This window comes from Rana temporaria, chromosome 2 (genome assembly GCF_905171775.1).
Source record: "Rana temporaria chromosome 2, aRanTem1.1, whole genome shotgun sequence".
NCBI classification, from domain to species: Eukaryota; Metazoa; Chordata; class Amphibia; order Anura; family Ranidae; genus Rana; species Rana temporaria.
The window spans coordinates 429,410,793-429,424,629 of NC_053490.1; the positions used below are offsets into that span (position 1 = coordinate 429,410,793).

Consider the following 13,837-nt stretch of genomic DNA (forward strand, 5'->3'; position numbering starts at 1 on the left):
ATGCGTTTCCGCAGATCGCTCTCTTACAAAGGCTACTTTGCAGGATCAAGAAGGAAAGAATTCAAGTAATCCTAGTGGCCCCGAATTGGCCCAGAAGGCCTTGGTACGCCAAAATCATTATTTCCAATGAGGCTTCCCTAAATGCCTAACAGGGACAGCCCTTCAGTTATTTTGCACAATATTCACCATTGTATTTCCTTCATTCTCTTGTTAAGTTTGATTGCATGTGATACATGCCCATTAGGGTTCAAGACTTTATTGAGATAGAACTGTTGGACATCACATGTTAATGGTCTTGTATAAATAAAGATTATACACAATCTCCCCAGCCAGGCACAGGGGCATTACCCAGGGGGAAAAGAAAAACCCAACATTCAGAAGCCACTAAAGCTCACAAAGACCCAATATCATGTTTAATAAGGAGTTTATATCAATTGGTCTTTCTAGAGATCTCAAAAGCAAGTTGATCCAGGATAACACTTTATTAATGATGGTATCCAGTTGAGGTGCTGCTATTCTACATCACAGCTTTATATACATTCAAAGCACACCGCCTGAAATCTGGGCAATCCAAACTCAGCATAGGATGGGAACATTTGGAAAATGGAGAATAGCTTCAGGGAAAGCAGTCAGCGAATTACAAAATATAGGCAGTGGTACTTAAATCTACAGTGGATAGAAAACTTTTTCTACCTTTAATGTCACCTATAAACTGTACAACTCAAACAAACTGAAATCTTTAAGGTGGAGGGAAAGTAAAAAAATAAACAAACAAATATGGTTGCATAGGTGTGCACACACAAAAACAAATACTTAGTTGAAGCACCTTTTGATTTTATTACAGCACTCAGTCTTTTTGGGTACGAGTTCATCAGCATGGCACATCTTGACTAGGCAATATTTGCCCACTCTTCTTTGCAACAACACTCCATATCTGTCAGATTGCGAGGGCATCCCCTGAGCACAGCCCTCTTCTGACCATCCCACCGATTTTCAAATTGGATTCAGGTCTGAGCTCTGGCTGGGCCATTCCAAAACTTTAAAGCGGTCCTCCACCCTAAAGTGGAGTCCCGCTGATCGGAACCCTCCCCCCCTCCGGTGTCACATTTGACACCTTTCAGGGGGGAGGGGGGTGCAGACACCTGTCTAAAGACAGGTATTTGCACCCACTTCCGGCCACACGATACGGGCAAAAGACGGGCATTCCGTCACATCCCGTCTGTCGCCCGTTGTGTGCTGGGAACACTCGGCTCCCAGCACACAGCGTGTGAGCCAATCGGCGGGCGCAGCGCGACTCGCGCATGCGCCGTAGGGAACCGGGCAGTGAAGCCGCAGCGCTTCACTTCCTGGTTCCCTCAGCGTGGATGGCGGGGGGAGCAGCAGAGTGACGAGCGATCGCTCGTGCTCTGCTGCGATCGGCGCTGGACTCCAGGACAGGTAAGTGTCCTAATATTAAAAGTCAGCAGCTGCAGTATTTGTAGCTGCTGACTTTTAATATTTTGTTCCCATGGCACATCCGCTTTAATCACCTTCTGATGAAACCATTCTTTTGTTGATGTGGATGTATAATTTGGGTCGTTGTCATGCTGAAAGATGAAATTCCTCTTCATGTTCAGCTTTCTAGCAGAAGTCTGAAGGTTTTGTGCCATTATTGACTGGTATTTGGAACTGTTCATAATTCCCTCTACCTTGACTAAGGTCCCTGTTCCAGCTGAAGAAAAACCGCCCCAAAGCATGATGCTGTCACCACCATACTTCACAGTAAGTATGGTGTTCTTTTGGTGATGTGTAGTGTTTTTGCGCCAAACATATCTTTTGGAATCCTGGGCACAAATTTCAACCTTGGTTTCATCAAACCATAACACATTTTCCCACATACTTTTGGGAGCCTTCAGATGTGTTTTTGCAAAATTTAGTCCAGCTTGGATGTTTTTCTTCGTAAGAAAAGGCTTCCGTCTTGCCACTCTACTCCATAGTCCAGACATATGAAGAATACAGGAGATTGTTGTCACATGTACCATACAGCTAGTACTTGCCAGATATGCCTGAAGCTGTTTTAATGTTGCTTCTCTGACCAGTTGCCTCTTTTTTTTCTCTAGTCTTTCTCAATTTTGGAGGGGCATCCAATTCTTGGTAATGTCACAGTTGTGCCATATTTTTTCCACTTAATGATGACTGTCTTCACTGTGTTCCAAGTATATCTAATGTCTTGGAAATTCTTTTGTACTCTTCACCGATACCTTTTAACATTGAGATCCCTCTGACTCTTTGGAAGCTCTCTGCGGACCATGGCTTTTGCTGTACGATGCAACTAAAAAAAAGTGTCAGGAAAGACCTACTAGAACAGCTGAACTTTATTTGGGTTTAATCAGAGGCACTTTAAAATGATGGAAGGTGTGTACTGACTTCCATTTACCATTGGTTTGAATGTGAGTGCTACATCCACAGTTATAGGGTGTGCACACTTATGCAACCACATTATTTTAGTTTTTTATTACTAAGGGTTTTAAGAAATCCTGTCCGGTTATTTTTTTCCTACATGTGTGCTCTTGGAGAGATTTCCCTTGCTTCCTATCATGGAGACAGAGCATGAGAAAAATCTCTCGTAAGTGAGGGGAATATCCTTTTAAAGATAGTGGTCATCAAAGCAGGTGGCCCCATTCCAAGATTTTCCCACACCTTTTCTGATGACAACACTTAAATTCTGAAATTGCCCTCACTTTCTCTTTCAGCAGCAATGGTCACTAAGCTAAATGGGAGAGGTCACCCAACAACAATAACTGTCTGCGCCTCCACTGTCCAGTCATCAGGCTGCATTGCCGTTTTGATAGTGTCTGAGCACCCTGGCTGTGCAATCTAGTAAATCTGTTAAAATATATGGCTATTTCTTACCTGGACGACAGAGGTGGACATGGTGCTCCTCCTCATCAGAGCAGACCCCCTGGCACCATGCATGATAGGCAAATGCAAACAGGTCTTCTTGCTTGGTGGGACGTACAGTAGCTCTGCTAAGCCGCTTCAACCACTCTTGGCACTGCTTGAATGTAGAAAAGTGGCATCTGCATGTCAAAGAGGGAAGCATTATATTTTAGAGAGACAGGCCAAGGAATAAAAGGCATTGGTGGGCAATGCAACATAACAGTGTCTACCAAAAGAGGTGAAAAAAACATAAATTTTGGGTTGCCAAAATTACTACAATAAGACATTTCACTAAAAAGCTGCATAACATTTTTAATAACACAGATTTTATAAAACGTGATCTGTACTTAAATTGTAGGCGCAGCTGAATAAAAGGCAGAAATGTAGACACATTCCTTACCTGAGGCTAGAATTTTTTTGTACCTGAACTCAGCTTTACGCTTCAGTAATAAATGTGCAAAGTGAGCCATCAAATTAAACTGACTACTAGACCGAGAAGCGGAAATTTTCTTGTCCTCTGGTGGCCAAGTAATGCAATGGAGAATCACTACAGATTTTCAGCTTTACTTTTAGATTTACTTCACTTTAAGCACAGCTGTTTTTTTTTTTTTTAGAAGGCGATACAAATGATTGTCTTTTTTTTGTTTTTTATATAAAAAAAAAAAATTAAGACAAAGACCACACTTGGCAACTATATACCTCACTACTTTGGAGTCTTTGCAAATAATTTGTAGCTGAAACATGTCACGGCTCTCCACTGCTTCAATCATCCTTAAAGGCACCTGCAAAGATATCACCAAAATGCGTAAATATAAATAAATAAAAATATCATTAAATCAAAAGCAGGGGAGGGGGGCTAAAAATAAAAGTTAAAATAAAAAATGCAGCCACCACATCTAAGGATTGGTAAGCTGTCGTACATAACATTTTTGGCTTAGGTTTGAATACTGCTTTAACCACTTAAAACCCAGACCATTATGCAGGTTAAGGACCTTGCTCCTTTTTGCGATTTGGCACTGCGTCGCTTTAACCGACAATTGCACGGTCGTGTGACGTGGCTCCCAAACAAAATTGGCGTCCTTTTTTTCCCACAAATAGAGCTTTATTTTGGTCGTATTTGATCACCTCTGTGGTTTTTATTTATGCGCTATAAACAAAAATAGAGCGACAATTTTGAAAAAAAAAAGCGCTATAATTTTTTTACTTTTTGCTATAATAAATATCCCCCCAAAAATATATTAAAAAAAAAAAAAAAAAAAAGAGCTTTTTTCCGCAGTTTAGGCCGATACATATTCTTCTACCTATTTTTGGGGCGCTGTAGGGGTTAAGTGTGACCTCATATGTGTTTCTAACTGTAGGGGGCGGGGCTGGCCGTGTGACGTCAGTGATCGTCTTTCCCTATATCAGGAAACAGACAGACAATCAATGAGCCACAACGAAGAACAGGGAAGGTGTGTTTACACACATACACCTCTCCCTGTTCTTCAGCTCCGGTGACTGATCGCGGGACACCGGCGGCGATCGGGTCCCGCGGTCACGGAGCTTCGGATCGGTTCGCGAGTGCGCACACTCTGCTGACATATCGACGTGAAGGGGTCCTTAAGTGGTTAGGGAAAGGCTGAAACAAGCAATATAGTGATGGGCAGAGTCGATTCGTGCATCACAGGAAACAAAAAACATAACTAATCTGAAATCCAATGGTCATAAATGTGTGTACCCTATGGGGGACATTTTTTTATTCTGTTAACAAAGGCAATGCTAAACAGGAGCAGTGTTATGAATTGCTTGATACAAATATTACTCTCTGCATTCGTATTGGTTCTTGCCCTTTTTACTTTATATACTGTAGCCACCTTTGTATAACCACAGTTAGTATTTTGTATGTGCTTACATTAATGACAGAGTCCTTGAACTTGATGTGTAGTCTGTAGTTGGATATTGCTATGACAGCATCATTTGCACTCCCTAAATACTCCACACTCTCTCCTGGCAGCACTTGGAATGGTACCTGCAAGAAAGCAAAAAAAATGGGATAGATAGGATAGATAGATAGGATAGATAGATAGGATAGATAGGATAGGATAGGATAGGATAGGATAGATAGGATAGGATAGATAGGATAGGATAGGATAGATAGGATAGGATAGGATAGATAGGATAGGATAGATAGGATAGGATAGGATAGGATAGGATAGGATAGATAGGATAGGATAGATAGGATAGGATAGGATAGATAGGATAGATAGGATAGGATAGGATAGGATAGGATAGGATAGGATAGGATAGGATAGGATAGGATAGATAGGATAGGATAGGATAGGATAGATAGGATAGGATAGGATAGGATAGGATAGATAGGATAGGATAGGATAGGATAGGATAGATAGGATAGGATAGGATAGGATAGGATAGGATAGGATAGGATAGGATAGATAGGATAGGATAGATAGATCTCTCACCAGGGAACACAATTGCATCCAAAAGAAAATACTTTAGACCGATTAATAATGCACTACACCTTCTACACGCTTTAATTTTCAAAGTCCTTGTCTCACTGTGTTCTCATTTGCATGAACTATATAACTTCCCCATGCCTAGATGGTAATGTATTATCTCTGCACAAACAGCCCATCCATAAAACAGGGATGCATTGCTAACCCTATAAAGTATTTCTAGACATAATCATTTTATTTTGTAGGTAAATCACTGACCATGTTTATCTTATAAATGGTCAAGGAATTTGAATAGAAAAATGGTCTTAAATCATAAGCTCTGCATTTAAAGAACAGGTTTTTTTTTATTAATAAAAATAAGCAATAATAATAATAATAATAATAATAATAATAAAAAAGAAAAAGAAGAAAATCTTCATGGGGAGGCCAGCATTGGCAGCAGCATGCATTTTACCAGTACATGTTAATGGTAGCCTTAAACTCCTATCTGCTTTAAATGCATATGTATAGTTCGGCCTATAGGCAAAAAGAAATGCGTTTATCATATATGCCACTACCCTTTGTACTACGCCCCAGCTCCTAAAAACAGATCTTTACCCCCTGCTTACCTGGTTCTAAAATCCTACGCATTTAAAGTGAATGTAAGCCCTCACATACAAGTGAAACCGGAAAAATCGAATATTGTGCAAAAGTTCATTTATTTTACCAATGCAACTTAAATGGTGAAACTAATAGATCAGATAGACTCATTACATGCAAAGCAAGATAGTTCAAGCCGTGATTTGTCATAAATGTGATTATTATGGCTTACAGCTCATGTAAACCCCCAACTGTCAGGCCAGCAGTCTTTCCCATGATTGTGATTCCTACTGAACCAGACTGAGAGACCATTTAAAAGGCTCAGGAACCATTTAAAGGTGTTATGGCTTAATTAGCCGATTAGTGTGGGACACTGAGCCTAGAATATTGCACCTATTCAAATTTTGAGATTGTGGATTTGGGGTTTTCATGAGCTGTAAGCCATAATCACCACAATTATGACCAATCACGGCTTGCACTATCTTGCTTTGCATGTAATGAGTGTCTATCTCATATTAGTTTCACCTTCTAAGTTGCATTAGTGAAATAAATGAACTTTTGCACAATATTCAATTTTTCGGGTTTCACCTGTATACCCAGTGAAGTGGACAACCTCAGATACACAGATAAAACAAATCTCCTTACACAGGTTTTACGTGTACATATGCTGTCTTTTTATATTCTTTAGAAAGTCAGGATCGTGTTACAGATTTTTTTCTTCCTGTTCAGCACTGGAAGTGAAGTCTGGGCATACAGTCAAGACAGCCGATTGGAGGAAAGGCACACCCCCCTCCACATAGGCAGAGACTTGCAAAGCCATTTTGTGAATAGTTCTGCAGCATTGAAGGTCCCAAAGAGCACACAGTGGCCACCATCATCTGTAAATGGAAGAAGCTTGGAACCACCAGGACTCTTCCTAATGCGGGGCGCCGGGCCAAACTATGCGATCGGGCAGAAGGGCTTTAGTCAGGGAGGTGACCAAGAACCCGATGGTCACTTTGACAGAGCTCCAGCATAACTCTGTGGAGAGGGGTGAACCTTCCAGAAGAACATCCATCTCTGCAGCACTCCACCAATCAAGCCTGTATGGTAGAGTACAAAAAAAACAGCCGTTCTGTGTCTTCCCAGCCTGAGATTTCCCACTGGATACAGGGCTGTGGAAGTATATATTCAGTGAAGTCAAGGATAGATAACAGTCTCAGTATCACTGATAGCAGCCCATAGTGGAACATGGGGTTAATTAACTGTGCGCAACCATCAAGAGATCACTATGAACGTAAATGTGTGGCACCATTAAAGCAGATCGTGGACCGGCAAGTCCGTTCACTCAGCCTTTGGTAGAGCTGCACGATTAATCGTCCAGAATCGTTATCACAATTTTTTTCCCTGTTGCGATCGTGACAAAGTATTTCCCGATCTTTGTATGCAGAGAATTCTCTCCGCTTTGCTGAAGCCACAGCTGTCAAAATAAAGGAAACAAAAATCCAGGCAGTCTGCCAAGTATCACAACATTCTTTATCAGTGGAACGCAAGTCTAAACATTGTAACAATTTGTCCTTTACATCAAAGGAATAGAGTTCTGTGTGTAAATAAGGAAAGTTTAACCACCTAAACACTAAGGCTCCATGCACACTGGAGCTGATAAACTGCAGTTTATTGGAGTTTGGGTGTTAAAAAAAAAAAAAAAACCTCCACTCTGTTAGCCTTTGTGTCCATGCACAAATGGATGTTTTTCAGCTTTAATGAGCAGAGGAGTTTATGGGCTTTTTTCTGAACGCTCAAAAATCACGTTTAAAGGGTCGTTTTTTTACCTAAAAAAATGCAAAAAAAAGCCCAACCCCAATAAACGCTAATAAACGCTCAAAAACGTGGCTCACCAGCGTTTTTGATTCATTGAATTTTGGGGGGGGGGGGGGGGGGACGCTAAAAACCGCCAACACTGAAAAGCGATAAATAAACGCTATTGCAGAAACGTTAAAAAACGTTGAAACCCTGCAAAGCTACTGGCGTTTTTATAACATTATTTTAGCGTCCAGTCTGCATGGAGCCTAAAGCTTTTTCTGACATTTGTTGGTGTCACATTATAAAATCATAATTATTTGCTAGAAAATTACTTAGAACCCCCAAAAATTATATATATATATATATATATATATATATATATATATATATATATATATATATATATATATATATATATATATATATATATATATATATATATATATATATATATATATATATATATATATTTTTTTTTATTATTTAGGTAGAGACCCTAGAGAATAAGATGGTGGTTGTTGCAATATTTTATGTCACACTGTATTTGCGCAGGTCTTTCAAATGCATATTTTTTTTTTTTTTAAAGCTCTTTAATGAATAATTAAAAAAAAATAATCAGTAAAGTTAGCCCAAATTTTTTTGTATAATGTGAAAGATTTTATGCCACGAGAATCGTGATCTTTATTCTAAGCAAAAAAATTGTGATTCTCATTTTGCCCAGAATCCTTCTGTTAAAAAAAAAAAAAAATAGATCAGACGAAAAACGGATGTTAATGGACAAACTGTCTGTTTTTGCATGAAAAAAGTCTCCTGGACTCAAGTGGTAAAGGTTTTATTAACCCACTTGTCTTACTTTATATAATCTGCTTGGTCTTCTAAGGGGTGTGTGTGTGTGTGTGTGTGTGTGTGTGTGTGTGTGTGTGTGTGTGTGTGTGTGCGCGCGCGTGTGTGCATGTCCTGGTATAGGAGCCAACAGGCAGGGAGGGGGGAGAAGGAGAGAGACAGTATTGCTGTGGATGACAGAGGTACGTACACTGACCACGGTGTCAGGGCTCAGAGGCCATGATACACTGTGGTCAGTTTACATAGGGGAGGGCAGAAACTGTCAGGATCAACCAGGTGTTACAGGGGGGCAAATCACACAGCACAAGCGCTGTGCTTTATAAAATGCTTTAAAGGAGCAGGATCCATTTTTTGGGGGGGGGGGGGGGGGTTTAAACGCTTTAGCTGGTGGATGTAAAAAGTGATGACACACTTCATCCATGTTTTTGTTTTTAAAACCGTGACTGAACTGATGAAATGGTCTACAAGTGTGAAAGGGGCCTAAAATATATTTCACATGGGGACAATAAAAAAAAAAAAACTGAGGGCCACTATAAATAAAATAAGAAAATATTTTCCAGGGGGTCAGAGCACATTGGCACTATATAAAATTCTCTTTTCGCATTCAATAAAACAGATCTTTGTTGTAGAGGAATAACTTGCAGTGTTTGTGTATGGGTGCAGCCATACAAGCCTGTGCAAGTGATCTTCCTCTAATGTGGGCCAGGTGTGTGTTATACAACACCTATTTACACACCAACAACAGGATGTAACCAAGTCTTTACATTACTCCCAGGCATATCCATCCAAACATTGCACTGCACACCAACTAAAGATGACAACAAAACGGAGCCGCATGGAGCTGCATAGGGCCGGTTTTCCCTCGTTATGCCGGCCACATCCAGACAGATGACAAAAGAAAAAATTTAATTGCAAACTGTAGAAATCTTTATAGATTTTTATGCCCATCACCTTGAACAGTATTTTATTGATGGACTCCGCAGTGCTCCAAAGTGCACTGCGTAGGCACAACACAGATGCACTCTTAAAAAGGGAGCCTAGCTAGTTTCTCACCCTCCCGATCCCAACTAAACAAGGAAAAAAATCATCTATACCCAATGCCAGTTTTAGGCTCATTTCTGGTATGGTTTGTCACTTGGCCCCAGCAGCAGGGACCGAGTGTAGAGCTGAGGATTGGGGAATGGCATCTGCAGGGCACGGTTAAAGTGGAACTCTATTTATGATCCTAATTGCATTCATCCAGTTTGTACCAAAGTATGTATGCATGTCTCATACCAGAGAGTCCCCTGTGGAAGCTGGAATCTCAGTAGTAGTTGGCACTACTATCGGGGGTTGCCAACCATCATTATATTCGCGGACAATTTTGCAAAATCCACGATTTATACACCTGCCCATTAACGTCCATTAGGGACATGCAAGAGTGCTGCTGCTTCTCCTCCCCCAGCTCTTATACAGCCGAGAACAGAGGGAATGTGATCAAAAAAGGCATTTATGTTTTTTTAGACCTATATACAAAAAAAGTCTTGCCTTTCATTGCCACTTTAAACTGAATGGGTTGTTTTACAAGGTGATCGTTTACAATCACTGTAATACTTTCACCTGAGCCTACATACAAAACCACCAACAGATATCATCCTATCAGAATGTTTTGTAAGGCTTTATAGTTCAGACATTTCTCTTGGTTTAGGACAATGCAAACTAACCGGGCATAATGTATAGTTGGCAATTACTTCACAAATGTACAAGCACAGCAGAATACACGGGGGGGGGGGGGGGGGGGGGGGGGTTCGATGAATAATTAATAGGAATTGGCCAAGACCAAAAATACTCTTGGCTGGGCATGGGTTAGAAGCACTTGTGTACATTAGAAACATTAAACTTCAAAACATAAATATAAATGTGTCCTGCCATAAACTGCCGGATAACGCAAATATATGAGGGCTTAATAAAAAACAAAAAACACACACACACACACACACACACACACACACACACACACAAATGCAGCCATGGCAGGAAGGAGCAGTAACATATGCCAGATTCTGTATAACACAGGTCTTTAGTGCCATTTTTCTTAAGATTGCTCTGAGATTCTACTAAACAGGTTATCGATTCTGGTCGTAGTTATTGATTCAGTTTCTGCATTCGCCTACAATAGAACATTTAAAAAGACAAAGGCCCGGATTCACGTAGAATGGCGTATCTTTGTGCGGGCGTAACGTAACCTATTTACGTTACGCCTCCGGAACTTTTACAGGCAAGTGCCGTATTCTCAAATGAAAGTTGCAACGGCGTAGCGTAAATAGGCCGGCGTAAGCCCGCCTAATTCAAATGTGGTAGATGTGGGCGTGTGTTATGCAAATTTTATGTGACCCCACGTAAATTATGCTTTTTACGAACGGCGCATGCGCCGTCCGTGAAAGTATCCCAGTGCGCATGCTCCAAATTAACCCGCAAGAAGCCAATGCTTTTGACGTGAACGTAAATGACGCCCAGCCCTATTCGCGAACGACTTACGCAAACCACGTAAAATTTTCAAAATTCGACACGGGAACGACGTCCATACTTAACATTGGTACGCCTCATATAGCAGGGGTAACTTTACACCGGGAAAAGCCTAACGTAAACGGCGTATCTGTACTGCGTCGGCCGGGCGTACGTTCGTGAATTCGCGTATCTAGCTGATTTACATATTTCTAGGCGTAAATCAGCGTACACGGCCCTAGCGGCCAGCGTAAATATGCAGTTAAGATACGCCGGTCAGATCTAATACAAATCTATGCGTAACTGATTCTAAGAATCAGGCGCATAGATACGACGGCTCGGACTTAGAGTTACGACGGCGTATCTGGAGATACGCCGGCGTAACTCGTACGAGAATCCGGACCAAAGTGTACTTATGATACAGGTTATTCTCTAAAGCCTGGCACACACTACATTTTTTTTCGTTCAACCCAGCAGGCTGAAAGGGGGGGGGGGAATTTATATATATATATATATATATATATATATATATATATATATATATATATATATATATATATATATATATATATATATATATATATATATATATATATATATATATATATATATATATATATAAATATAAATGGACAGATCGCTGTACCAGCACAAGCCATGTCAGTACAACGATCTCTCCACTGTGCGATTGTGTTCTGACAGGTGGGGGGGGGGGGGGGGGGGGGGGGGGTTAATCACCTTCGGATGCCAGTTGGCTGCCGGTTTTTAAGCATGCTCATGCAACAGAAGACAGTCATTAGATGCGAATTGTTGTTCGATTGGCTTCTGTTGGCCAGGCAGTTGTACACACGGCCCGAAAGTTGGGTAAGTTCTATTGCAACGTTTCCCGGTGGGCCGATGGCTCAGTGGGCCGGCTTCAGCGGACCGCGCTCCTCTGTCTCTCCCTCAAGCAGGGGGGGAGGACCAGAGGAGAAGGAGGGACGACAGAGGAGCATGGGGGGGACCAGAAGGAGCACGGGGGAGGGAACAGACAGCCGACTCAACAGCTATGGCCTGGGAGTTTCTCACTTCTGCCTAATCTTGTCCCATGGGGGGGGGGGGGGTACCGAACTGATACTTTGCTCCGGGTGAAATAAGGTCTAGCTTCCCCACTGGTACTGCCTATAAGAGTACCAGTCCCGTTCTACTCTAATAAAATAGAACGGGTAGTGGCTAGTGAAGGGGGGAGAGGGGGGCTTGGGAGGCTGGGATGGGGTGGGAGTTGTCCAGCCACCAAGAGAGACCTTTCAAAGTGGGCCAGTCTGGATGAAGTCCAGGGCCAAATTTTTGTCCCAGTCCAGCCCTGGTCACTGTCATACATACTGTGCATGTGTGCAGCACATTAAAGCGGAGTTCCACCCAAAAGTGGAACTTCCGCTTAAACCACTCCTCGCCCCCTTACACGCCACATTTGGCATGTCATTCTTTTGGCAGGGGGAGTGGGGGCTTCAGGAGGAGTGGGACATCCTTCCACCCAGGGACCGCCTAGGCGATACATCATATTGCCTACGGGGGCCCCTCCCTGTAGGCGATCGCCTGGGACACGTGACAGGTCCCAGACGATCGCCTGTCCAATCAGGTAGAGCAGCGATACTCGCGCAGTGAGTGCCCGGCCGTAAAGCCGAAAGCGGTCATGGCCGGGTGCCCACAGTTAGGATGGAGGTGCCGGCGGAGAGGGGGGGGGGGGGGAGTGGGGGAGAGGAGCGGCGCTGGACAATGGAGCAGGTAAGTGTCCGTTTATTAAAAGTCAGCAGCTATGCTTTTTGTAGCTGCCGACTTTTAATAAACATAAAAAAAGGCTGGACCTCCACTTTAATATGGAGAGGGCTTACTCTACGGGAGCACTGAAGGCCATCATGACCCGGGTCACACAGTGAGGATCACTGAACGAGGAAAGTGTTAAGTAATGGGCCAGGTGGACTGTATTCCGGGGTGTGACCCTTGAGCCAAAAGTACAGTTATCCCTTTAAGAACTTCAAAAAGCAGCTCTGGTGAATGCAAATAAAACATCTTAATTACACTTCTCTTCGGTCATGAGTTATGGCCCATTAATTCTAGCTCTTCCTGTTCACGTGTGCTGTCCATCATGCTTCTGGCCTTTGCACCACTCTGCAGTAATCTAAATAGTCAGCATATCCCCATGGATTTTAATTAATATAAGTGCATAGGGACCTGAAGCATGAGTACAGCACCTAGGAAAGGTATTCAGATCTCTTGAAATACTCCACATTTTGTCATGTTACAAGCAAAAACGTCAATGTATTTTATTGGAATTTTATGTGACCAACACAAAGCAGCACATAATTGTGAAGTGGAAATAGATGTGTGGTGTGCATTTGTAGTCGGCCACCCTGAGTCAATACTTTGTAGAACCACCTTTTGCTGCAATTTGCATGTAGAGTGACATTTTTGCCCATTCTTCTTTGCAAAATGGCTCAAGCTCTGTCAGATTGGATGGAGAGCATCTAGAAACAGCAATTTTCAAGTTTTGCCACAGATTCTCAATTGGATTTTGGTCTGGACTTTGATTGGGCCATGCCAACACATGAATATGATTTGATCTAAACCAGGGGGTCTTCAAGCATTTGGAACAAAGGGACAGTTTCCGGCCCTTCAAACTTTGGGGTGCCAAAAAAAAAAATGGAGCGACATTGGCGGCAGTAAGCAATGACATCTCTTGCGTCAGACGGAGGAATGGTACCCCATTGTTGGCGTCAGTGGGAGGAGCAGTGCCCCAA

General features: G+C 42.1%; 1 protein-coding gene across 2 annotated transcripts in view; it reads right to left on the reverse strand.

Moving 5' to 3' along the window:
* The window catches only part of MTMR4 (myotubularin related protein 4), a 104,464-nt gene that overhangs the window by 31,625 nt on the left and 59,002 nt on the right, over positions 1-13,837 (reverse strand). For both annotated transcript variants that reach the window (XM_040338286.1, XM_040338285.1), the window contains 3 exons: positions 4,811-4,927; positions 3,619-3,701; positions 2,893-3,059 (listed from right to left, as the gene is read on the reverse strand). In XM_040338286.1, the coding sequence (XP_040194220.1) occupies positions 2,893-3,059; positions 3,619-3,701; positions 4,811-4,927 (367 nt within the window). The remainder of the gene's footprint in view (positions 1-2,892; positions 3,060-3,618; positions 3,702-4,810; positions 4,928-13,837) is intronic.